The sequence below is a fragment of the Abrus precatorius genome, unplaced genomic scaffold (assembly GCF_003935025.1).
Source record: "Abrus precatorius isolate BTA unplaced genomic scaffold, Abrus_2018 Scaffold7, whole genome shotgun sequence".
Classification (NCBI taxonomy): domain Eukaryota; kingdom Viridiplantae; phylum Streptophyta; class Magnoliopsida; order Fabales; family Fabaceae; genus Abrus; species Abrus precatorius.
In genome coordinates, this window is record NW_020874417.1 from 35,235,908 (window position 1) to 35,261,780 (window position 25,873).

The 25,873-nt window shown below is 32.8% G+C and overlaps 4 protein-coding genes across 9 annotated transcripts; 3 read left to right on the forward strand and 1 right to left on the reverse strand.

The window, feature by feature from the left end:
- Positions 1 to 20: 20 nt before the first annotated feature.
- On the forward strand, positions 21 to 4,344 carry LOC113871108. 2 transcript variants are annotated; one of them, XM_027507897.1, is made up of 10 exons: positions 117 to 545; positions 643 to 720; positions 1,103 to 1,810; positions 1,971 to 2,073; positions 2,219 to 2,319; positions 2,424 to 2,598; positions 3,070 to 3,240; positions 3,327 to 3,427; positions 3,729 to 3,853; positions 3,977 to 4,344. In XM_027507897.1, the coding sequence occupies exons 1-9, from the start codon at positions 306 to 308 to the stop codon at positions 3,783 to 3,785; spliced, it is 1,734 nt and encodes a 577-aa protein (XP_027363698.1). In that variant the 5' UTR covers positions 117 to 305; the 3' UTR covers positions 3,786 to 3,853; positions 3,977 to 4,344. The 2 variants fall into 2 exon arrangements, with proteins under 2 accessions (XP_027363699.1, XP_027363698.1); XM_027507898.1 differs by lacking the exon at positions 3,327 to 3,427 and having other exon boundaries at positions 21 to 545; positions 3,977 to 4,103.
- A 3,009-nt stretch (positions 4,345 to 7,353) lies between these two features.
- On the forward strand, positions 7,354 to 8,758 carry LOC113871890 (auxin-responsive protein IAA32-like). The gene is made up of 4 exons (XM_027508981.1): positions 7,354 to 7,498; positions 8,155 to 8,391; positions 8,487 to 8,575; positions 8,693 to 8,758. The coding sequence occupies exons 1-4, from the start codon at positions 7,354 to 7,356 to the stop codon at positions 8,756 to 8,758; spliced, it is 537 nt and encodes a 178-aa protein (XP_027364782.1).
- A 1,519-nt stretch (positions 8,759 to 10,277) lies between these two features.
- On the reverse strand, positions 10,278 to 13,345 carry LOC113872282 (receptor protein kinase-like protein ZAR1). The gene is made up of 2 exons (XM_027509716.1): positions 11,649 to 13,345; positions 10,278 to 11,533 (listed from the first exon to the last, which is right to left on the reverse strand). Exons 1-2 carry the CDS (start codon positions 13,120 to 13,122, stop codon positions 10,878 to 10,880), a joined length of 2,130 nt encoding a protein of 709 aa, XP_027365517.1. The 5' UTR covers positions 13,123 to 13,345; the 3' UTR covers positions 10,278 to 10,877.
- A 3,568-nt stretch (positions 13,346 to 16,913) lies between these two features.
- Positions 16,914 to 24,008, forward strand: LOC113871526. 5 transcript variants are annotated; one of them, XM_027508614.1, is made up of 12 exons: positions 16,914 to 17,016; positions 17,113 to 17,211; positions 17,295 to 17,379; positions 17,522 to 17,591; positions 18,554 to 18,614; positions 18,727 to 18,780; positions 19,023 to 19,179; positions 19,276 to 19,363; positions 19,826 to 19,935; positions 20,346 to 20,452; positions 21,406 to 21,516; positions 21,607 to 24,008. In XM_027508614.1, exons 1-12 carry the CDS (start codon positions 16,921 to 16,923, stop codon positions 21,721 to 21,723), a joined length of 1,155 nt encoding a protein of 384 aa, XP_027364415.1. In that variant the 5' UTR covers positions 16,914 to 16,920; the 3' UTR covers positions 21,724 to 24,008. The 5 variants fall into 5 exon arrangements, with proteins under 5 accessions (XP_027364415.1, XP_027364416.1, XP_027364417.1 ...); XM_027508615.1 differs by having other exon boundaries at positions 16,924 to 17,016; positions 19,023 to 19,197; positions 19,285 to 19,363; XM_027508616.1 differs by having other exon boundaries at positions 16,924 to 17,016; positions 19,285 to 19,363.
- Positions 24,009 to 25,873: the final 1,865 nt, after the last annotated feature.

Here is a 25,873-nt window from a genome sequence, read left to right on the forward strand (position 1 = left end):
AAAATAAGAATTTCCTTTCCAAGAAGTGATGAAAATAGACACACGAAGAAGACACGAGCTAGTATTCAGGTGGCGATCCAATTGGATAAAGTTTCAACCGCCATAGCAATTTGACCGAGATAACACAAATTTGAAAATCATACAGAGAGAGAGAGAGAGAGAGTGTGTGTGTGTGTGTGGGTGGGTGAGAGAGAGAGAGAGAGAGAGAGAGAGAGAGAGAGACCAAAAAAAGGAGTCAGTACCGATTACCACAGAACCGAAATTAGATGAGATAGAAGGAAGCATTGCGTTTCGAGTTACCAAAAATGACAACCTTGTCCATGTCCATCTCCACGTCCTTCCAATCCGACATGCTCTCTGCTTTCTGCAAAGGATCTTCAACCTTCTGTTATCTCCCACGCGCCACCGCACCCTTCCGCCTCAGGGCTTTCTCCACTGCCGTCTCCGATAAGCCCTCCGTTTGCACCGCCGACGAGCTCCACTATGTCTCCCTCTCCAATTCCGATTGGAGACTCGCTCTCTGGCGTTACCACCCTTCTCCTCTCGTTAGTCTTTGCAACTATTTCTTCATTTTCTCTCTATAAATTGATTACTTTTTTTTTTATTTCTGAAAAATGAAAAATAGAATACTTTGTTTGATAGGCACCTCGCAGGAATCACCCTCTGTTACTCTTGTCAGGAGTGGGGACCAACGCCATTGGATATGACCTTTCCCCTGAGGTATTCTACTTTTTTCTTTTTTCATTTTTTGATCGTGGTTGTGTTTTTTGTCATCGTTGAGTGTGATTTCCTTTGTGCTGGAAAACTCGTTATGGAATTTAGTGGGCAATTAGATGATTCTTCAAGTATATAGGATACCATAATTGCACTTTGATTGCAAAATCCTGAATGCCTCTACCTTTAAATGATGCTTCCAATATACATCTTCTGATTCTATATTATGCTTTCCGTCATATTATTCTGTGCAATGAACCTATATTTGATTGATTAACGATGTTCTCTGCCTAATTATAGTTGGTTAGTAGTATTTCTTTTATTATCATGTTTTTCTTTTCTGGTTTTATATATTGGGAGTCCCACTAACACGTGACATATAATGCAGTCATCGTTCGCACGTTACATGTCTGGTCAGGGATTTGAAACTTGGATTCTTGAAGTACGAGGAGCTGGATTGAGTGTTCGGGGATTAAATTCCAATGATATTAAAAAATCTGCCAATGCAATATCTGAGAAGATGGAAGCTGTGTCGGAGAGTGCAATCGATGGAGCTGTGGCTTCGAAAACTGAATTGAACAACATCTCTTGTGCAGTTTCTGAACCTGACATTATTTCCCCAAATGGATTAGAAACTGAGAAATTGACTTTCAAAGAAGACTTAACTAGGTTAGCTACTGTTTGGGATGAATCAAAGTTGGTGGCAAGATTGACGGAAACCTTTATGCGTTTGTCAGAAAGAGTGTCTGGGTTTCTCAGTGAAAGTCAATCGAAGGTCATGTTTGCCAAATTATTAGATCAGATTTCAAAACTTTTGGTCGATTCTCCATTATATGAACAATTCAATGAGATAAGGGGAAAGCTTTCAACTTTGTTGGAAACAAGGCAAAACTCTGGCATTACTAGCCAAATAACTGATCTGAGTCAAAAGCTGGTAAATATTATTGAGGAAGGTCAGCTATCTGTTTCTCCTCAAATTTTTGATCTACAAGCTCGCTTCACTACTACAATAGAAGATTTTCAGAAGCAACTTGACTTGATGGTGAAATATGACTGGGACTTTGATCATTACTTGGAAGAAGACGTGCCTGCTGCGGTGAGGTGACATCTTATTATGTTGGAAAGCTATAAATCAATCACTTTTTTATTGACAGTGATTAACAATTATATCACTCGCCATCCCTTTTTTTATTATTTACTGGAAAATTTCTCTGGCTGCTTATCTCTTATATGACATTTTGGTTTTACCTATGCAGATAGAATACATAATGAAACAATGCAAGCCAAAAGATGGAAAATTACTCGCAATTGGACACTCCATGGGTGGTATCCTGCTTTACTCTATGCTGTCACGGTTTGGTAAGTTTTCAGCTTTTTGTAGTCTCAATCGAATATTAATCATTTTGCTTTTATTTATTATCATATTTTGGTCTTGGTGCTCTGTTGTTTGAATAAAATAAATTTTGAAGTTATTTACTTAGTATATGTTTTCATTTCATTCAAGGTTATGAAGGAAAAGAACCCAGATTGGCTGCAGTAGTTACACTGGCATCATCTCTGGACTACACGTCATCCAAATCAACTCTAAAGTTACTCTTACCCCTTGTAAGTCAATGGTTTAGCTGTTTCAGCTAACTTCCTGCATAGATTTAGTGTTTAACTTGCCATAATATCTGTTAAGATACTAAATTAAGTCACTTGTTAAACAGGCAGATCCTGCACAGGCTCTGAATGTCCCTGTTGTTCCTTTAGGGGCAATGTTGGCAGCCGCTTATCCTCTTTCATCTCGTCCACCATATGTATTCTCCTGGTTAAATACTTTGATTTCAGCTGAGGACATGATGGATCCAGATTTATTAAGAAGGCTGGTCTTGAATAACTTCTGTAAGTATCTATCCATTTGAAATCTGAGATTATTCATGTGCTTAGGCGCACCTAATAGCTAAAGCTTTTAGGAAGATTAGTTCTTGACATTGTACGTGAGCCTAGACTATTCATGTGCCTGCACCTAATGTCTTTGTACCTTGGAGACATGGATATAGGAGAGTAAGATATTAAACTTTTAAGGAACATGACATTCTGAACAAGAAGTGATGATTTGATTGGTTTCATTAAATTTAAGAGATAGGAATGCTGTAATCCTGTTAGATGTAGTGATGTGCTTTAATCCTGTTAGATGTTGTGATGTGCTTTCTAGATATTGTTACTTTTGCTAAAATCAGCTAGTAGGATATTTGGGGTTTGAACTAATTTAGTCTGGAATAATATCAGTATATCCATGCATTGCACCTAAGTATTTTTACTTATAATCAATATTAGTATCTGACCTCCATATGATGTGATTACAACTGGTAGGTACCATACCCGCAAAACTTATCTTGCAGCTCACAACAGCATTTCGAGAGCGTGGTTTATGTAATAGGAATGGGACCTTCTTTTACAAGGACCATCTACACAAAAGTAATACCCCTATCTTAGCTATTGCTGGGGACCAGGATCTGATTTGTCCTCCTGAAGCAGTAGAAGGTATTTTTTATCCTAGATTTAGATATTTTGTTTGCCTGTTTTGTTGTTTCAAGAAGTGAATATTCTTAAAGGTCTTTTATGAGTAGAAACTGTCAAGCTAATTCCGGAGCACCTGGCTACCTATAAAGTTTTTGGAAAACCTGGAGGGCCACATTATGCTCACTATGATTTGGTTGGAGGAAGGATGGTATGGACTTAATCCTTTGGTTGTTATTGTTAGTTTAATTTTATATTAGAAAATTGTAATTAATTGGTTGTGGCCTTAATGGACGTCCCACACATGAATTTTTTCATAGCTTTCTGGTCAATTCACGGCTTCTCCTCCAGTTCATCTACTCATACTATATATTTTTTTTTCTTTTGCTTCATTATTGATCTTTTGTCCATTTCTATTCGTCTTACTTAAGCATTTGATTCTTTTGTATCAAGAATTTGTTTGACGCGAATAATTGGTCTATTTTTCTATTATATGCATATTTTGAGCACAGGCTGTGGATCAGGTGTATCCCTGTATAATTGAATTTCTTAGTTGTCACGACAAGTGATGTACAACATCAATTTTGATCAAATACATTAGTCTTGGATCATGCTTGATAATTATATCTCCAAACAGGTATGACAAGCTTTCTCTCATTGCCTTGTATGCATTCCTAGAACTTATGCAGCACTCGTCTATTTGGTTGTTTACAGACAAAATTATTAATTTGGTTACTTTACTTGGTACTTAATGATGCAGAAAAGCCGAATGAATATCAGACCTTTTGTGCATTGGAGTGTGGAGTTTTATGTTTCCTAACCATTGCAGTAAAGGGTAGGACTCTGAACTGAAATACGATAGTAATAGGAATTATGAGGAGTTTGTAAAAAAAAAAAAATATTTGCAGCATTGCCTCTGAATGGGTGTATGATTTATGTACAGAATTTTGTACATGATACATTATTGTGACTATAACTTGCCTAGGTTTCTTGAATGCGTTTGACCAAATGGAGTGCCTGATAAGCCTCCTCTGGTCTGCATTTCTTGACATGGATGGATGCTCCATCTATAGTTGTGCTTACACTTTAGATGACATTTATTTAGTTGATTCACTTGCAAAAGTTGGGCGGCATGGTTATTGTTTTATGAGAAGGTTAAGTGGTTTCTTTCTTTTCTTTATAAAGTGTTGGGAGACTTAGGCGGTTTCTTTGATGCATGCAACAGGTTATCAAAGAAAGTTTTAAATATAATAGAACATCATTTTTTTCCTTATTAAATCACTCATCATATTTTCTCATTCTTCCTTTTTGTTTATCTCTCAAGGTGTAGCTATATTGGAATGTACAAGCAACGTTTTCCATTGCTATACTGAAAAACGGATTGCTAACGACATCATGTTTTTATGAACTTATAGGAAAATAAACAATTTGGAAATTTTGTCAGTCATATTGGGTCAAACCAAAAAAATTCACTTATTTAAACATTGTAATAAAATTTAATGCATATATAACATCTTGACCAATAAAAACGGCATATATAACATGACATTTATAAGTGAAGTGAAAGAATTGAATTGAATATCTCTAATGGACAAACAATGTGTGGAAAAGAATGGTAAGAAAGCAAAATAAAATTGAAGTTTTTGTTGATTTGAATTTTTAATTTTTTATATTTATAATTTAATATGTTTCTTTTTAAGTCTCTTGTGCATTATGCGTTTGTTTATTAATAATATTATGTCATTTATTTATGAGAAGTTTTATAATAGGTTGAAATTTCATTGTGATTAAATTACTAGAAAATTGTTTAAACATATTAAATATATTTATTAAATATTTTTACTTTAAGATAAAAATTAGTATTATTTTTTTTATAAAATAAAATCTTATTTTATTAATTTCTTATTTTCTTAACTAGTGCATGTTAGTTAACGTTAATCTTAAAAGCATTGTTTTTATTGAAAAAACAATTTAGTAACTAATAACTTTTAGAAATTCAACTTTGAAATAAAAGAATTATTTTTCACTTATTCTTTCTCATTCAATTTAATAACTTATAATTAGGTACTAATCAACATTTATTTTCTTAATTAAATGTCATGTTATTCTTTCTCATTTTACGCTTGTTTAAATAACTTTTTTTTCACTTAACCTCTTAACTTTTAAATTGAAAACAGTAAAATGTTTTATCACTCCCAGAACAAACAACCTTCAGTTTGCTTTGATCATTCTGAACATGTTTTGGAGTTGAAACAGAGACACCATTGCCTTCGTTAGAAGCAACGGTGGCAAGATCAATAGGCCAAGCACAAGCAGATAAGCGTATTGTGTTGTGTCATAAATATTTCCAACAATAGTTTCGTCCTCCGCATTTGTGTTCACAGGCCTCTTTTGCTGATCTTTACATCCCAAGAACTGTTTGAATCAACTATCCTTGCTATTATTTACAAGAATCGTCACATGTAGAGGATATTACTCAAGGAATTGATGTGTCAAATGTTCTTTTGCTAATTAAACCTGTCAAGATTAAATCTTGAAGAGAAATTGTATTTGTATAATAAATTTATATAACTTATATAATAAAGAAAGAGATAAGAAGAGAAGAATGCTAGAAAGAAAAATATGAGATATAGTTAATGCAATGAAGAAAAATTTTAAAAAATAATATAACTCAATTTCGAATCATAGTATGTATTTAAAATACTGAGATATCAGACTACCAAATGCTTTGGGTATTATATTTGATTCAGGAATGCTAACATCTTACGTGGAGACACAGTACCGAACCCCATTTTATAATATATGGTGCTTGTTAGAATGAATATGGAAGTTAACCTATTGTAATTCGGTACCACTGCTGAACTCTACATTTTTTTCTCCACACTTCCAAATTGTAACCCATAAAAAGGGAGAAGAAAGGACATTTGCTGCTAAAGCAGAGTGGCGTGGGATGTTGCGATCCGACCAGATCTCTGTTCCCTTGAAACGTGGCAGTCCTGTCATATATGTAGATAACTCGAAAACAAATATTCAAATGTGACCTTTATGCCTATATCTTCACGTTGCTTTTATGTGTGATAAGCGCTTAAGGACAAAAAGTTGCAATTTTTTTTTTAAGTTCAAGCCCTTAAACCCTAATCATCAAGTCCACTTATATGCCTTTATTTATTTTTTATATAAAAACATGCTCTCCCTATGCAAGTTATTAAATACCTATAAGTATGTCAAATTGGATTTCAAGTGTTACATTAATCTCTAGACATGGGTGTGAAATTTTTGGTGGCCAAAAAATGTGTGTGAGTTGCACTGCTCGTATTTGTATGTAATTAATTAATATTCGAAAGTATTGTTTTTTGGGACATGGATAATGCATTGAAATTATTTTTGGACATGCGTCCTCATTTACATAATTACATCACTTTTTGACATCAAAGTCTTGTATATGATTGATTTCCTTACATGACCAAAGCACATGTGGATCCCCTATGCAAGAATTGGTGAGAGATGAAAATTAAAGTGATGCATAGTAACGTGTTGTACAAATATAGTATCCATGATGTATATATTTAACCTATATATATGAACAAGAAGAGGGATTCAGTGTGGGATTCAACGTTATGAATCATTCAAAAAGTATATTACACTGTAAATGTTGCTAGTAGATTAACAAGACTGCAGTTATGAGAAAAAGTATATTAGCCCATCAATTTTTCCTAATATATTTATATGTTGGTTCAAGCAGTTTAATATTCATTGTTTTCATTTGCTTTCCTCGGGTTACTTACTATCGGCATGGAATATTGACATAATAAGAAGAGTCTGAGCATTTGTAGCAATGTCAGGAAGCAGAATCCAGAATAACTTCAGTTAGGATCAAATTGGCCATTCTTTGTTCTTGTGGTGTTTTGTTTTTACCTTGTGTTCCATGTTGACATTAACAGAAGATAAGCTTTGTGCATTTAATGATTGATAATGGAGGAGGTTTCCTTGTCTTCCATGTGCCCTTGGATATGTCTTTTAGATACTCAAAATCATCACTATAAATAGGTAAGTGTACCAATACCATTGCAATTCAATAGGCATTTACCAGCAATACCTACGTTCACAAGTTCACTATTTTAAGTTCACTTATTCCCAATGGATTCTACCTCATCAAGCTTCCTTTTGAACTCTTCAACTTTGCACTCAGTTTTCTACCAAGACAAACAGGATGATGGCATAATTGATCTGGGTCTTAGTCTTGGAACTGTTCAACATGACGCTTATCATTCTTCTGCCAACTGTATGCCTTCACCCCCTCGTTCATTCTTTTAACTCTTCAACTCTTTTTCTTGTTTTCCATAGGCTGTTTTCTCAGATATTTTTGAATGATAAAAAAAAAACGTAGTTCAATTCGATTCAGTCGTGTGAAATGCTCTTTGTTTGTAGTCTTGAGCAAATAAACAGTAACCCCCCCCCCCCCCCAATGTTGTTCTCTGGATGACTCATTTGAGTTAAGAAAAAGATTTGATACAATCATACAAACTAAACGCAAAAGTAAGGATTCAGTACATAAATAGATGATTCATCTGAGACTGAGTTACGTTATTGATATTGTTAACATGAAATTGAAGATTGACTAATTAAACTTCAAGTTGTGACCTTTAACCATACGATTTTTTTGTTTAATTTTCTACTCAAGAGAGAGATGCCTCTCTATACAAAGATATTTTTGAAAAATTATGGAGAACTTATAAAAAAAAATTATAACTTCCATAATGGTTTAATTTATTTTAGTATTTTTTTTGTAACTTATTGAAAAAAATTAAAACTCTTCTCAATGAATTTTACGATCAAATTTATAATAGAAAGTCCCGTAAGTTAAAACATCGATTAAATACTTTTGAAGCTGTTGATCCAAATATACCTATAGTCCAATGAAATTATGTTTGGATTCAGTGTATGATCATGACCTTGTGGATTGGCCTCACTCTAATCTCAATCTCAAGAATTCAAGCACACTGCATTCTAGATCTGTCCATGAAAATTTTGATGAAGATATAGAGGGGGTCCAGAGCAACGAGAGATGGGCATATGTGAAGGTTAACATGGATGGTGTTACCATTGGAAGGAAAATTTGTGTGCTTGATCACGGTGGATACTCAAGTCTAGCACTCCAATTAGAAGACATGTTTGGTGGGGCATAGTCAATATTAATGCAATTACAATATAGTTTAAATTTGTATTTATAATTAGTATCATGTTTTTAACTGGTTGTACCATGCATTCAGGAAGCCAATCTCTTTCTGGGTTACGATTATTTCAATCGGGATCAGAGTACTCATTGTTCTACAAGGATAGACAAGATAATTGGAAGGTTGTCGGTGATGGACCATGGAAGTAGGTCCCATTTGACTTACCAACTTTCTACATTCTATTCTACTTCATTTATAATTAAACAGTAATTCTAACTTCCAGTTTTTATTTTTTCACGCAGAGAGTTTATAGAATGTGTGAAGCGGTTAAGGATTGCAAGAAAGAATGCAGTTTCTTGTTCATCTAGATACACCTAAATTTTGTGTGTCTTGCTTTAGTAGAAACCTAAGTTGTTTTAGTGCATGTCCTTCCGTTAAGTTGTCTTGCTATGTAAAACTTGATGGGTGCACATGGTATCTTAGATATTCAAGCAAGTCCTAATGGAAAATTGCAAAGTATTTATTAGTATTCCATTTAATGATTACATAACACGCTTCACTTCTAAATTTCAATCAATGAATTAAGACTTAATTTGGGTGACACTGGTCCTTGGCTATTCTGTAGCTAAGGACCACATTGTTGCATTAAAGTAATACCTAGCATATAGCAATGACTTTCGGGCAACTATTCTCCATTATTTCTCAAATTTCATGCTACTAATTTGGCAAACACAGCTGTCTCAAGTTGCTTTCACCATGACGAAGACATGTTTCCCTCCATTGGCTTAGATCAAAGTTCTTCATTCATACTCAACTTATTTTATTGCTTGTAAGAAAGGAGATGAAAAGGCCTTAAAACTTTTTTTTTTATTTTCCCATATTTTGGGTTTTCTTTGTATAAGGAAGAGAATAGATATACAACTTCCAATTTGTTAAAAGCATTAGCCTAAGAAATTTAGTCTCCAATAAAACACAAGTGACACAAAGTTTTTTTTTTTTTTAATATTTCAGTTCTGTCACAACATTCACAGTGAACCATGTGAAATTAAAACTGAGAGAATGCTGTCTTTGTCAAAGAAGGATAATAAGATTAATTAGCAGTTAAATACAAATTACAGCCAATAATTTTCCAACGTATTGTTGGAGTCCACTTTCCCTAAATTTGCGCCACATGGTTTGGCCATCCCAAGTCCAACGACTTCTTTATCAATTGTAGTCAACATATATAGTCTTATGCAGTGTACATGCATCTTATATAACAACACGAGGAATAAATAAAAATGATAATTAAAAATTCAATAAATTATTAAAATTCGTAAAGTGAAAGCAACTAAATATAATTAATATATCTGTGAAATCAATGTTTTATTTTTCTTATTTTTAAAATAGTAAAACTTTAGAAAAAATGTTTTCTTTTAATTTTTAAAATGTTCTTATTTAAGTTTTTTATTTGGGAGTTTGGAGGGAGAAGGAAAGAAAAAGTTTAAAAGAAAAAAAAAGATAAAAAGTTAATACAGAAACTTCTAAATTAAAAAAAGCTTAAAAACATGAAATTAAGATACATTTGAATAAATAATATAATTTATTGATTTGTTATTACATAAAAAATTATACGATAAATCTGATCAGGATATATTAAAATTTAAATTAAAAGTTATTTTCATAAATTACACAAATAAACTTAACTAAATAAAAAATTATTAATCAAGAATACTTTCATAAACTCAAATAAGCTCCCTATTACTTCTTTCAACTGGGTACTTATTCAATCACAAGTCGAACATTAAAACCCATTAACAAAGTGATGGCAGGCATTCTTTGTTGAATGACGCATGATTCAAACCAGCAATAAAAGAAGAAAGAACAGGATTAGAGAATGATACGTTAACCCCATTCCGATACTGATTCAAAGAGCTTAGGAATAAAACGTCCAATCAAATTAGTATTCGGGTAGAACAGTTACAATCCTAGCTAGCTTTTGTGTCTCGTGAAGCTAGTCCTTCCACCACCCTCTATTATAAAATAATTTATTCACCAAGGGTGAGACTGAAGCATGACAATAACAAATCCATCATGTAACACTGTTCTTTTGAGACTATTCTTCGATTCTCGCCATTCATGTACAGTGAATAGAACTAAGTTTGATAGTAAACGGATGGCTTGCCTTAAAAGAAATAAAACTAATTTTGATCATATGCATCGTAAATTATACACACACACACATAACACATAACACCAGGTAAAATAAAAAGTGGGAAAAGGTAACGAGCCCCCAAAAGCATGCCTTTATAGGTCCTATGTAATGGTCCAAAAAAAGAATAATCTCAGAAAAATTGATGATTTTTCCTCAAAGAAATTCAATTTCTTTTACAGTGCTTCAATTACAAGGATTCATCAGCTAGAAGACATTCTTAAGAGTTACCAAGAAGAAAAAGGCAAAAGCTTCACAAACAAGCTGGATTTCACAATGCAATGCTCCCTGAAATTTCAATCAGATGAAATGGACAGTCTATCCAAAGCATCAAGCACGTGCCTCATTGTAGGTCTCTTTTCAGGGCTGCTATGAACACAAGCCATTGCAATCTTCAGAACTGCAATCATCTCCTCCTCTTTATCTGCATCTTCACCCAAGTATGGGTCCAACACGTCCGAGAGTGGCTTCTTTTCCTCAATGCAGAACTGAATCCATTGAACAAGGTCCATTTCTGAGTTACCCACTTGGACAATGGGTAATCTTCCTGTGATCATTTCTAACAATATCACACCATATGAATAAACATCCCACTTCTGTGATGGCTTCACCACTTTCAGTGCTTCTGGAGCCTGATAACCGTTTCCAAAAACGTTAGTCGTGACTTCAGTGGACAAGCTCTTTTGTCTTTCATGTAGTTTTTCTGAAGCCACTCGGTTGGATTCCAAGGTTGGAGACCCTCCAGCAATATTTGCGAGGCGCCCAAGTCCAAAATCAGAAATGTGGGGATCCATATTATGTCCTAGAAGTATGTTACTTGGTTTGAGGTCTCCATGGACATATTTTTTGGGGCTAAATTCATGCAGATACACCAATCCTTTTGCAGTTCCTTTCATGATTTTCAATCGGTAGGACCAAGATAGGGGTGTAAATGACACGAGTCCAGCCTTCCCTGAGGACATAAAAATGAAACCAAACAATCAAATGAACAAATTGTTAGGCCAAAAGATCAGCAATTGCCAATAAGTGTGTGAAAAAAGAAAAGGCTTGTCCTTAATGAAACTTACCATGAATTGCAGTAGCAAGGCTTCCATTGGGTATATAATCATATATGAGAAGCTTCTCATCAACAGACCAGTAATAGGCTTTGAGGGTCACAATATTAGGATGTCTTAACTTTCCTATTGCTTCAACCTCTGTTTGAAACTCTTTAAACCTTTGAGAACCTCCCTCGCCCAGTCTTCTCACAGCCAAAGCAAGTCCATCTTCAAGAACCACTTTGTACATAATCCCTATTCCACTCTTACCCAGAACAAAAGCTGAAGCCTTAAGAAGCTCATCCAAATCAAAGGTTACCTGGGAATCTAGTGGAACAAGATCATATTGCTCAACATTGTCAGATAGGGCCTCAGATTCATCCTTTCTGAAGCAGAAGCACTCTTTCCTGCCGTTCCTTCCCTTACTAACTCCATTTTCATCCAGATCCTGGTTAAAGCCACAAACCCTTGAGTAGCAGTAAGAGAACAGCAAACCCAAGAGGCAAATTCCAATTAAATCACCCACAACAATGCCAATCACAGCTCCCTTACTAAGCCCTTTGTTTTTCTCACTTTCCCTGGAACCATTACCAGTATCCTGAGGTGGATAGTTGTTAGGCATAAATGGAAATGAGGAAGGTGAACTCGCAGCTGGAGTATCAGAACCACATGGATTCTTCAAAGGAGGGCCACATAGACCAGGATTGCCAATAAAAGCAGTTGGTCCTCTATTCATTAAGGCACCATTTTGCGGTATTGGGCCACTTAAATTGTTGTAAGTGAGATCAATGTAAACCTTCTCAGGCAGTTTACCAAGGCTGGCTGGGATTGAACCACTAAAATGATTATGAGACAAATCAGCAGTTCCTTGCAGGCTTGATAGATTTCCCATGTCACTGGGAATTGAACCATTGAACTGATTGAAAGAAAGGTCTAGTTTTTCCAGAGAAAACAAACCAGTACCAAAGCCATCCGGCATAGGGCCAGTGAAATTGTTCCGACTGAGAATAAGGGTTTTGAGCCTCTTGCATTGGACAATTGAAGCAGGGAATGTCCCATTGAAGAAATTTTGTGATAAATCAAGAAATTGAAGGTACCTGAGCTTCTGAATCTCACTTGGAACAGACCCAGAAAATGAATTGCCATAAAGCACCAAACTTTGCAGTCCCAGAGCTTGGAAGAGCTGTGCAGGCAAGTTTCCAAAGAGCTTGTTGTTCCTAAAGTTCACATGGCGAAGCTGGGAAAGGGATCCTAGAGTTGAAGGAAGAGAGCCATAAAGTTTCCCTTTTGGGATACTAATTGACACAACAGCTTGGTCCTTGCAACTGATCCCATTCCATGAACAAGGGTTTTCATCGGAAGAATTCCAGTTACTCATACACCCTTGTGGGTCTGTGATGGACTGTTTCAGTGTCAAAAGCACATAGCCTTCAGCATTCAGAGAAACCCCAGGTGCAGGAAAATTGCAGCAAAGAAGAAAGAACAGCAAAACAAAAGGGAACATCTTCTCTTCCTCCAACTAAGTGACCGTTGGAGCAAATCCAAAATACAGGGGGAAAAGAGAACCACAGTTACAGAGAAGAGAACAAAGGTTAGCTATAGCTTAGTTGGATCGGTATAACAATGCGAAGGGAAAGGTAGAAAGAAAGAAAGGAAGACAATGCAGGCTTTTGAGGTCAGAGAAACACTTTAACAGTAGTGAATGAGAGAGGGTTGAAGAATGGGAAAGCCAAGGCCTTAACCTCGGGGAGAGATACAAGGTTTTTAGTGAGAGACAGCGGAGAGAGAGTGTGTGAACGCCTCACACACGAGTCACGACACGATATCATCCTCAAATTCTCGCGATAAAGAGTACCTCTTCTTTTTCTTTATTTTTAGTAATAACATTTAATTTGTCCTACGAATATAACAGAATTGAACTTTTTTCCCATAATTTTTTCTTAAGGGATTGTTATTTATGAACAGGTAAATCCTTGAATATATACATGATAAGAAAAATGTCTATGAAATGATTATATATATATATATATATTAGTTTTATAGATAAGTTTTTAAACACCATGTACTGCATAAATAACATTTTTGCTAGACTCATTAATTGCTATACGATAGAATGCTGCGCATAATTAATTTATGATGTGATTAACAAGTAACGTGAATTATGTAAAAATATGAAAAGTACGAATAATATACGCAAAATAGATTTGGATTCCTTATTTTACATAACATTACTCATAGTAACATATTTTTGTAAATATGCACTTTTTATCTCTCTCTCTCTCTCTCTCTTTCAAACAGCTGTGTATATAACAAAGTGTTAATTCTAAAAAATTTAGAATCGTACTGTGTATTCAAATTCAAATTTAATCTAGTTATGTAATATATATATTTTTTTGTCAATTTGTTGTTAGTCTTATTCTAACATTCACTCAAATGGTTTCCAAAACAAGTGGAAAAAAATGAGGTTCATATGAGAATTTGATTTTTCTCCTAGTCTTGGTACGTAATTTAAAAACTATGGAGCTTGCAAAATTTTTGTCAATTAAGCTCTTTTTTTTTTTTTTTGCTATTCAATTAAGCTCTCTTTACTCTTATGCCAAACAAGGAATAAAATTGCTAACATTTTTTTTGTTCACTCAACGTTACGTTATACGCTGAACGGATTTTAGATAAACAAGGTGGATGCAATCATTCGAGTTGGTGTATACGAATAAATTTATATACTTCACACCCTTGGAAATTATTGATTGAATTTATCTCGACTTTGGATTTTAAAATACATTTTATCTTTGATTTAATTGTGTTTTGTAATTACTATAATTTATATTTGGTGAACGATAATAAATTTGATGTATTCAATATCGTTGAAAACTATTATTAAATTGTTTTTATCTGTATTTTGAGTTTTAAAAAAATTACCTCTAACTCAGACTCAGTTATGACTCTCGGTTAATATAGATGTTTTAGCATAATTATTGTAAGTCTTACATACACATAGCAAATCAAAATCATGGAATTGAAGAATTATTAACAAAATGAGAAAATTACATTACATTAAATTAAATTAAATTAAACTAAACATTGCTGCACATTTTGTACTTGGACCTGGGGTCGTTCAGATAAGGATTCCATTGGAATTTTAAATTGCCAACGATCTTTAAAGAAAATTAGAAACCCTGGGTGGGGTTTGAACAGGGGATCCACTTTCCAGTACTTGGGACGAAGACAACAATAGACAGCTATGATTACTCTCTATTGTTCCTGAACCGTTTCGGAGACATGGCTATAATTACGAACCACTTTGTGATCTTTGTTCCTGAAATAAAATAAATATTTACACTTATTTTATCTTCATTATTTTCTTTATCATTGCCCAAGAATCATGCATCTTTACCAGTTTGTATAAGGTAATTCCAATCATCGATGATCCCTTATTAATATAAATGTTAAAGATTATAACGCTACGATGACCACCATAATGCATGAATTACCTTGTATAAACATGAACTTCTGCAATTGATGAAGACTGCAAAACAACGGCAAATGCAGCGAAAAGAGAGTATTACTTGGGGAGATATCCGCATATGATATGATTGGTGAGGAGCCATTCTGATCTTCCCGTCTAGTGGGCTCCGCTGCTCCCGACACGTTGTGATCGCACGACACGTGTCAGCGCACTGCTCAAGGATAAGCCCTTCCAAATTTGCGAAAATTCCACGTTACGAAGGGGAAAACGGTAGCGATAAAATAACGATAAATTGACGTGTGATTGTGAAGCGCGCAAGTAACGGTTCCTGTGTGGCAACAAGACTCTACGGGGTACCCTACTCCCAAGTTAACGTTGGAGTTCACACTAGTCTAGTCATTGATTATAGCAAAGTCACGTTTAGTAAATATTTTATTTATGAGAGTGATTAGCAACATAATTTTTTAATATATTTTCATTATCATTAAAATTAATTAACAAATATCTGTTTTATTTTATTTGTATTATTACTCCTAATTTAATGATTTTTTATCTTTTTAAATAATTTTAATAAATAATTTAAAGTACATTGAGATAAGTGTATTAAAACTGTTTTTTAACATTTTTATCTGTATTTTATTAATTTATCTATCTATCTATTTAAAATATTTTTTGTTTACATTTTTATTAAAAAATTAAATATTAATTATCATTTTTAATTATGTATTTATTTTATTAATTTCTATTAATTTTTACATATTAATAATAATATAAATATTGAATTAAAAATAATGGTTATTTAATTATGTATTTATTTTAAACTTGATTTTTTATAAATTATAATGATTATTAATAATAAACAATTTATTTAATTAAATATAATGAGATTAAATATTAATTTAAAATAAATTTTATAATATAACAAAAAACAACTCTTCAAAAAATTTAATTAAAAATAAAAATTCCTATTTTGTATTTAGATAGATTAATACAAATTTAGAGAATTATAAAATGGAGACAAAATGGGGGCACGGTGGACGTGGAAATAGAAATAATAACGGCAACATGAGCATCACCATTGAGCCCACCCCACCATCGTCAGGTATGGGCGTTACCTCACTCTCCACTGCCGTTGACTTGTGGCACCCGATCATTTCATAAACATGCCTTTGTATTTTTTTCTTATAATGTTATTTATTTAAAGTTTTAAATTTTAATATTGCTTAGATTAACAATTTAATTTATTAAGGAAGAATAAAATCTTGTTTAATAAAATTCCAGTGCTAAATAAGTATTTTACAAAAATTTAAACGGATTATTATTAAAACCATTTATGATTAAATTTTCATTTCAAATCACATTTTTTAAAAATTAAATTAATGCCATATAAATCTTTGAGGACTAAATTCATAAGTTTAGCGTTACTATATGTAAAAGATTAGTCTTAAAATAATTAAAGTTTAAATATTATCATTATTTTTACATATTATTTATATTTGCTAATGTCTAAACATAATGTTGTATATGACTGAATGATGTAATTTTAATCTGTTATTTGTATAAGTTTTTTAACATGTAAAATGAGTTAGTAATATGACAGATTTTAATTGGATATTTATTAATCAAATTAACATTATTTAATAAGACTAAAATAAAAATTTTGAAAACAGAAAAATACTTTAATATTAAGAACTAATAATATATTTAAGTCATTTATTTATTTATTTGATAAAAACGTCGTGACATGTGATGGAGCTTGTCGTTTCGGTTAAAACGACACGTCGGCGATGGCGTTAAATGGGAAGAGGGGGAGGAGAGGAAAGAAAGTTGAAGAGAATGAGAATGACGGAAAGTGGCATCCGAACCGCAGTTGAAGCCGTACACTCTTCCCCTTTCAAAGCCGTTCTTCATCTCGCTGGTGGAGCTTCTCAGGTTCTCTCTATATCTATCTATGTATCTATATATGCGTGTATTTGATTGCACAGTATTGAATGAATAAATGATTGAATAGTGATTGAACTCTATCAGGTTGTGGGTTGGTTGCTATCAGTTCCAGGTGCTTCTAATACTGTGCTTGAAGTTGTTGTTCCTTACTCTAAGATGTCATTGCTTCAGTTAATTGGAAAGGTTCCTTCTATTTCAACTTCTAAACAGACACTTTTTCTGTTTTTTTTTTTTTTTTTCTTATTGTTTTATTAATGAATATTCAGATTCCATCCCAGTTTTGTAGTCAACAGACCGCTGAAGATATGGCTTTGTTGGCTTATAATCGTGCTCTTAAACTCTCCACGCCAGGTTCTTTTGTTGTTGTGTGAAAACTGAAACATGGATACTGTGGCTTCATTAAAAATGTTTTTACAATTTGGATGGATTGCAACTGTTGTGTGTGTTTTCTGCCAATATGAACGGAGGTGATCTTCATTTACCTGTTGATTAGGATCCCCGGTTGTTGGCGTGGGCTTCACTGGTTCCTTGGCTAGCGATCGTCCAAAACTTGGGGAACACAGGTATCATCTAAATTTGTCCTATCTACAAAAATGGTTAATGAGGCCTCACTGTACTCAGTTTCAGCCTATACATTACATTTTTCAATGGTTTTCTCATTTGCTTAACTTCTGAAAAAGTTACTATTGGCCTATATGTCGCTTTTTTTACTGCATTGGCATATACTAGTTTCCATCTTTCAGCCTTACGGCCTTGGGGATTCCCAGTTTTGTTTGAACGTGCTGTACGCCTGGTCCTTTAGAGTTATTTTACTGTTTATGAAAAGAAATTCACATCTGCAAGCTAGTCTTGTGATATTAACCTGACACCATCTTGTGAGACTACTCCAAGGATTGCAATAGGTGAATCATACTTGTGATGAGGCAGGGGTGGGTTATATTATAACGTGCTTGAGTTTGTAAATCAAATTTTGTAGGAAAACACTGAGAAGTTTGGTGGGATTATAAGAAATTAGAAAACATGCTGGTGGAACCTTTTGGACAGCAATTAAAAATGATAGCAAGCTTATCATCTATGTGAGAGTGAGAATATTATTACAGCACTTTTAATGTTTTTTCTATGTTCTCTTGCTATTATTTTGCCCATGATTTCCTGTGAAGATATATTTTTCCTAAATGCAACAAGTTGTATTAGTAGAGGGCAAGCCTTGACACAATGGCAAGTTTGTTGCCTTGTGACTTGGAGATCAAGTGTTCAAAAAGCAGTCTTTCTTCTAGTGGTTGTAAGGCTGTGCACATTTACCCTGGGAAGCAAGTTGTATTTGTCATTTTATATATATAAATGTACAACAGAGTCTTGATCACAACTATTGGAATGTGCATTGCTTCTGCATTTCACGTTAATTTGTCACATTTTCTTTAAAGAGGCTCTTTTCATAGTGCACAATTGTGCTTCCCTTTTACTCCTAAATGTGATTTTGGGCAAAGACTAATCCCATCTGAACTTATTTTGTGTTCATTTGCAGATTTTATATGTCAACAAGGACAGCTGATCGACTTTGGATTTCAAGAGTGACCTTGACTAAGGTACTAGTGTTATCCTCTCTTTGTTCCACGTGTTGTTCTGAACTTGATGCTAATCATGTGATAATTGATATATGTGCTATATTCTTTATGTAAAACTTTATATTTATTTTAGGGCCTTCGTACTCGAGAAGAAGAGGATAGAGTTTCTAGTCATCTTTTGCTCAAGGTGTGTGACTGGTGTGAAGAAAAGTTGTAAATATTTTTGTTTTGCTATTTATTTGCTCTCATGAGTAGTTTTCTTCTTTTTCTTTCTTTTTTAAGAGTATGTCTAAGATCATTGGAGAACTTGTAAAATGAGAACAGGAATGATTGGAAGCAAAACTTTAATTTATTTCTTACCTCTGATTTGTTTCAAAATCTTACTGTGTTTTGGCTTTGTTTTTACTCCCTTCTCTGTTCTGGTTCTAGGCAATCGCAAACGTATGCAAAGTTCCTGCAACATCTGTTTCAGAATTGAGTGAATCAGATGTATTTGATGAATGTGAAAAGCAGTTCAATGAAGATCAACAGTTAGAACAACTTATAAATGGTGAAATATGCTATAAAATTTACCCATTTGCAAATGGTATGGTTAAACCTTTGAGTAAAAGCAATATTAATACTAATACACTTACATTTAAATTCCATTCTCTTATTGGTAAATTTTTATCTTGGGTTACAGAGTTGCCAGCGCAAAGGAGAATTATAATGCCTGGTTCTTTCAATCCATTACATGATGGGCATCTCAAGCTTATGGAAGTTGCTTCTCGGTACATGTCACTCTTGTTATTCATTAAAAAAATGCTCAATTGTTTGTTTCATTGGTTAATTTAATGGACTAGCACGAATTGCTTATTTCTTATTTTTCTCTGGTTCTTAATGTGCTTGTTATGGATATGTGCCTTTCAAGAGGGTACCCTTCTAATGCTTTTAGAAGTTAGTCTAGCATCTTCTATTATATTGTACTTATTGAAAAAATTGAATGTCCTCCGTCATAATTAGCTGCTGTTGATAATAAAGTATTCTCTTTTAAAGTTGACATTGTGTCAAAATTAAAATATTCAAATATGATATTTGATTGGGTAATGAGTGTAAAATTTGCATTGTATTATAAAAAGTCATAACTTTCTTTTGTATCAAATCTATTTTGAGAATCTAGTTAAGATCAGTAATCTATGTATGAGTTTTAATTTTATTTCAATATTTCTCTTATTAAGAATACATCTATGCAGCATTTGTGGTGATGGGTATCCTTGCTTTGAAATATCTGCGGTCAATGCAGACAAACCTCCACTATCAGTGTCTCAGATCAAAGATCGAGTTAAACAATTTGAAAAAGCTGGTGAGGTTGATTTTTGCTCTCTTTTATTCTGCATTAAAAATATCAGTGTCTTAGATTAAAGATCGAGTCAAACAATTTGAAAAAGCTGGTGAGATTGATTTTTGCTCTCTTTTATTCTACATTAAAAAGGCATCGTCTTAACTTCTAAGTACTCAACTTTGTTAAATATAATTTTTTCTACTAATTTATGAAGGGAACTCTGCTTCTATTTTTCTTTCCAACAATAGGTTCTTACCTGTCTGTTTGCACGGTGAATACATCATAGGATTCACATGTTGTGTCTAAGTTTGTTAGAATAAGCTCATATATCAATGTGATACTTGGGCGTTTAATGCTGTTTTTGAGTACATAGTTTGTTATTGTTGAATGGACCACCTAGAGAGTAAATAATTTATCTACTTCTTTGGCAGGAAAAACAGTAATTATATCAAATCAACCTTATTTTTATAAGAAGGCTGAACTTTTTCCAGGCAGTGCTTTTGTAATTGGTGCTGACACAGCAGTGAGGCTTATTAATGTATGTAATTACTTGCTGCTTGGATCAATTTTACATGATTTTCATTTACCATGTCATGTCTTGCACTTTGTTAATACTTACTTGATTGTTTCATTAGTTGTGTTTGACTTGCCTTCTAGGGATTTAACGTCATTTTGTAAAGCAGCTCAATGCCTGGTTTATGCTGGATCATTTCACTGTCCCGCATAATTTTTAATTTTATTTTTGGACAGTGCTGTTTTGGAAAACAGGAATGGCACATTTTATTCAATAGAATGTTATTTCAGAAAACGTATTGTTTGTGCTGTTTTCTTATAGCTCAAGGGGTTAGAGCAATCTGACTGTCTTATGTTTCCCTGATGCATTCTCTATCAATCTGCAGTCTCGTGCTTGTGCCATGGCATTCCTAAAATGGACTGATTTTTATGGAACAAATTGTTTATTTATTTTTAGAATGTTTCCTATTTATGAAGTTTCTGTCTAGCACACTGAAACTTTTATTTCTCCTTGAAGATGAACTAACTGAGATAAGGAATTTTTCAGACAGACTGACTGATCTTGAAGAAGGACCTATATACCAGATTGGCTGCTTTGACTACATACTAGATTGTAACTTGAAAAAAAAAAAAAAAAAACTTCTAATAGAAAACCGAAACTCTTAAGCTTACTGAATATCCTCATGGAAACATATAACTTCAGCAGTAAACATAATTATGTTTATGTAAAATTCAAAGAGTAAAAAAGAAAGAGAAAAATAAGAAAATAGGAAGAAACAGGAAATGTCTCATTCTTTGTTTTCTATTTATACTGCTTTATAGTGGATGTCAAGCCACTAAGTATGAAGGGTATTGAACTCACCTAATCAATACACTCAGTTTGTATTGTCTTTACAGTTAAGAATATGTGTACATAGTTGTTGATTCAATAGATCTTATTAACTATCATCTTCAAATTCTTACATCTTACTCTTGCAGCCTAAATACTACGATGGGGACTACAAAAAGATGCTGAAGATACTTATTGGCTGTAAAGAAATAGAATGTACTTTTCTTGTCGGTGGTCGAAATGTAGACGGCGTTTTCAAGGTACTACCGCAAAAAAAGATAGAGTAATTATAATTTGATATTCTTCTCTTTCAAGTACAGTATTAGTGAGGCCATTGTGTGGTGTTACAGGTTCTTGACGATATTGATATTCCAGAGGAACTAAAAGACATGTTCGTCTCTATTCCAGCTGAACAGTTCTGCATGGATATATCCTCCACTGAGCTAAGAAAAAGAAGTGGGATGTAAATAATTTTATTTTTCAGCTAAGGCGAGTATGTATTGAGGATGAAATCACTTCCGTCATTCCATGAAGGACCAAAATTTTAAAGAGGCTAATCTTCTATTGTTTGAAACAACCCCCTGGAGGTGTTTTTTTTTTTTTTTTTTAACTTTTCCTGATTCAGGGCTTTGTATTATTTGAACTATCTTTGTCAAAGTAATTTAGTATGCAATAAAAAAAAACTCAGGGTCAAGATCACTGCAGTTATGAAAGGAACTATAGAACATTGAATAATATTCATGCAGAAGTCTCGACACTTCAAATCCGAACGGGAGATGTGTCTGTATTGTGTTCATGCTTTTAGTTACTTCCTTAGCTGTAAAAGACAATCATGTACCTGTGACAGTCGATGACACTTCCATTTGCCTACTCTAAAGTAGAAAGTGTTGGGACAAAACATGGTGTATGATCAATGCGAATTATTGAGATGAAAATTCATTTTGGAATAAAAATAGTATTGTGAGTATTTATACGTCAAGACTAACCCTCTCTAAAGTGAAGTGATACATTTTTTGGTGTTGATGAGGCTGATACATTTAAATGCCAAAAATGGTCGTTGTGTACCATTTTGTAAGATCCCAACTTCTAATAACTTCGTAGTAATCATTTTGAAAAACTGTTATATCTTAAAGCACAAGAAGAGAGTTAAAAGATTAGTTTACTTAATGGGTGAATATCGTGACTTAAATGCCCCGTTGAACACTTTATTTTATTCAATATAAGTTTAGGGTTACTTCTAAGAAGCAATGTTCACATAGCTTTCACTTCAGGACACTGATCTAATGACATAATTTTTTACCTTTACATTGGTGAGTTCACTGATAAATTTCTAGTGTATTATTGTACTTTAATTCAGCTTATAAATAATTTTTATATTTCTATTTTTAATAAAATTACTAATTATTATAATTAAAGCATATAAAAAGAGCATAAATAAAAGATCAGTTCATTTGGTAGGAGATAATAACTTTAAGTATCATTTTATCTTATTCTATGCAATTTAAAATTCGTAACAAAAATCCAATCTACTAAAAAGAGATCAAGTCGCATATTTTCACCTCACATCTTATTCAATGGCAATAATTTGATGGAGTTGCTGCACCATCCTTTGTAGGTGAACCTTTAAAAGGATATTATCACCACTTGCTTGTTTGTTTTTTCATAAACATTTTTCACGGAAGATAATCCTTATCAAAGTGGATATTAAGGGGCAAGGGCTTGTTTGTAATAGAAACATAATAATAATAAAAATTTCATTGCAGTTTAACTAATATAAAAAATCATGCATAATTCTATTATCGTTAATATTTTTAAAATCAGTTATGATTTAAGGAGATGATTTTTCAAGCAGGTCCTAAACATAAGTACTTCTCTAAATAGGACATGAAGTGTGCTTTATCACTTTACATGAAACTAGTCCCTTTTTTCTAAACTCAAATCCTTTTTCCTAGATCCAATACTCGTTAATTCCCTTGTTATTTATTTTTTATTCTTTAATTAGATAATAATAATAATTTTTAAAATGATATATTTTCTATTTCGCTTGCTAACTTTTCCGTTAAATATTATTTTTTTAGTTGAATGGATAAAGAATAAATAGTAAAAAAAAGGCAGGTGATTTCATTTCAAGCTTGACATCCACTTAATTAATTTATTTATTAGTGTAAAGTGAGTGAAAATGAAAAAGATAAAAAAAAATTAAATAAATAGAGAAAAGAAAAAAAAATCGAAAGAGGTGAATAAAAAATAAATATAAAAAAGCGTAAAAATATAAGAATTCTCGTATAATATATCTACTTCGTTGACTTGTAGAATCACAACACAAGCCCCTATGATAGCCCACAATATTTTGACTAGAATGAAAAAAACATAAACATGTGTACGGAATATCGATACTCCCTGTCCCAAGTTCCTTAAAAGCTATGCCACTTTGAGCTCAACCACCACAACCTCCGCCACAGCCGGCGGCGCAGGCAGAACCATTCCCATGATTGTAGTCTGTGGAGGTTTTTGTTGTGTTTTTGGGTACCCCATCTGCACACAAGAATATCATAGCCAAAAGAAGAGAGAGTGTCACCAATGCTACACATAACACAAAAACAAGACTTGCCAGTTCTTCATCACCACCTTTGTATCTAATCAAACCCATCTCTTCTTTCCATTGCCTCACCATCTTCTGATTCTATGTTTTCTCTGCGCTGAATGCAAAAGAAGCAAAGATAAAGAGAGCGATGGTGTTGGGTATTACTGTCCTTTGAGGGCCACCAAAAGGTGACGTGGAACAGTTTCGTGGTATACGGAAAAAGAATATGTGAATGGTCATAAAACCCTATCCTCTTCCCCAATCTAACTTGCAATATTGGTTTGTTAACCTTTTTAAGTCGGTGGATTATAAATAAAATGACGATCGTAATTTGTATACTAATTATTGAAGAGATAGCCAAAGAAAATGGAAAATATAATTGGTGATGTGATAATATATGTATAAAGTAAATTATGTATTGAATTTTTTTAAAATGAATGTATGAAAGTGAAAAAGTAAATTCTCTATTTTTATTTAAATTAAAATGCTTTATAATTTGACTTATAATCTTTATTTCTTTATTTTATTAAAAAGGCCAAATTCTACCCGTTTGGTGGAGAGCCGCACACTGAATTGCAAACCGAGCAACTTAGTCCTAATCTTATCCGTAAGTGGCAACTTTGACTAAAATATCAAAGCTTTCCCATTCATTCGTTGCAATTTGTCACTGTAAAATTTGAGGCCACGTTCGTTCATTTTCTGCATTAAATTAAACAGTTGCCATTTAAGATTTTGTATTAGTATTAAGAAATTTATTCAATTTCCAATTTTGAAAAGATGTCAATTCATTTGATTGCATTACTTTTTCACTTTCTTAAAATGGATGAACTATATTAAAAAAAATATAAAATATCAACGAGCACTACTAAAATACTACCTAAGAAAATAAAAATATAAAATGTTTAATAAAAAAAATATCTGAAAAGTCATATAACTGTTTTTTTTTTTTCAATAGAAGGGATAAGATTGGAAGAGAGGGATAGAATTATGAATTTTATATGTGACAAGTTTAAATTCTACTTCTCACATTTTATGTCTCTCTAATTTTATTATCCACAAGGGACAATAAAACCACTCATTGAATTTGAAATTTTGTATATATCAATTGTATCAAAGAAGGGGTATCTACTTGAAAAAAAAAAAAAAGTAATAGCATTTGGTGCTTCCTAGGGACAACCAGAAAAGAAAGAAAGAAATTGTGCTTTCTATGTTCTAACGAACGTATTCCGATGGTCTTGGAGGTGCCTTGGTTGGGAAGCCATCTTTTCATAGAATTTAGAAAGTGATATATGCCAAGTCACTGTTATCACTCTTTTTCACTAAATTAATTAATCTCTCTTTTGTTTTTTTAGTTTTTAATAAATTTTAATTAAAAGTAAAGAGAGTGTATTGCTAGTATTACTGGTTGGAATAATTATGACTTGTTTAATTGCAGATCCATGTGTTAGTTTATACACTAAATGATTTTAGTTTGCAAATTTGCATATCAGCCTTTTTAATTGCATAACAAATATTTTAAAAACTAACTATTTTCACGTTATAATAAACAAAATTCACTCTTAACTGGCTCATCAATCATTTTGGGCCAGCCTCCTAGAAAATAAAAAGAAAGGAAAACAATAAATGTTGACAAAACTAATCCATGGCTAGCCCTGTTTATTTGCAGACTTAATGGACCTGCTAGACATTCGCCACTTTAAATTTAGGCCCATATGGATTTATTTATTTAACTGCAGATTGGTTTGATTTGCATACCTAACACAATTTAAAGAGAGTTTAAACCACGTTTTTATTTAATAAATATTTTTAATATAAGTTTAAATTATTTTTTCAGAACAATATATAATCAAAATATCTGAAAGAAATGACTGGGGATCAATTTACTCTAGTAATAATTCTGACATGAGTTACTCCACTTAATAATTCTTCATAAATGTTAATTTTATCAATTCAATTGTTAAATTTAAAATAAATAAATAACGTTTTTAAAAAATTTTACAAATAAAAAATTAATTTAAAATATTATAGTTTAA

Bases quoted from the DNA above. Each gene is read 5' to 3' on its own strand.
- LOC113871108 (XM_027507897.1), top strand. From the start codon at position 306: ATGACAACCTTGTCCATGTCCATCTCCACGTCCTTCCAATCCGACATG. The intron at 1,811-1,970 runs GTGAGGTGACAT...TTACCTATGCAG, and splicing joins AAGAAGACGTGCCTGCTGCG to ATAGAATACATAATGAAACA. The intron at 2,599-3,069 runs GTAAGTATCTAT...TACAACTGGTAG, and splicing joins GCTGGTCTTGAATAACTTCT to GTACCATACCCGCAAAACTT.
- LOC113871890 (XM_027508981.1), top strand. From the start codon at position 7,354: ATGGATTCTACCTCATCAAGCTTCCTTTTGAACTCTTCAACTTTGCAC. The intron at 8,392-8,486 runs GTGGGGCATAGT...CCATGCATTCAG, and splicing joins CCAATTAGAAGACATGTTTG to GAAGCCAATCTCTTTCTGGG. The intron at 8,576-8,692 runs GTCGGTGATGGA...TTTTTCACGCAG, and splicing joins GACAAGATAATTGGAAGGTT to AGAGTTTATAGAATGTGTGA.
- LOC113872282 (XM_027509716.1), bottom strand. From the start codon at position 13,122: ATGTTCCCTTTTGTTTTGCTGTTCTTTCTTCTTTGCTGCAATTTTCCT. The intron at 11,534-11,648 runs GTAAGTTTCATT...TTATGTCCTCAG, and splicing joins CCTTGCTACTGCAATTCATG to GGAAGGCTGGACTCGTGTCA.
- LOC113871526 (XM_027508615.1), top strand. From the start codon at position 16,927: ATGACGGAAAGTGGCATCCGAACCGCAGTTGAAGCCGTACACTCTTCC. The intron at 17,380-17,521 runs GTTCTTTTGTTG...CCTGTTGATTAG, and splicing joins TCTTAAACTCTCCACGCCAG to GATCCCCGGTTGTTGGCGTG. The intron at 20,453-21,405 runs GTATGTAATTAC...TTACTCTTGCAG, and splicing joins CAGCAGTGAGGCTTATTAAT to CCTAAATACTACGATGGGGA.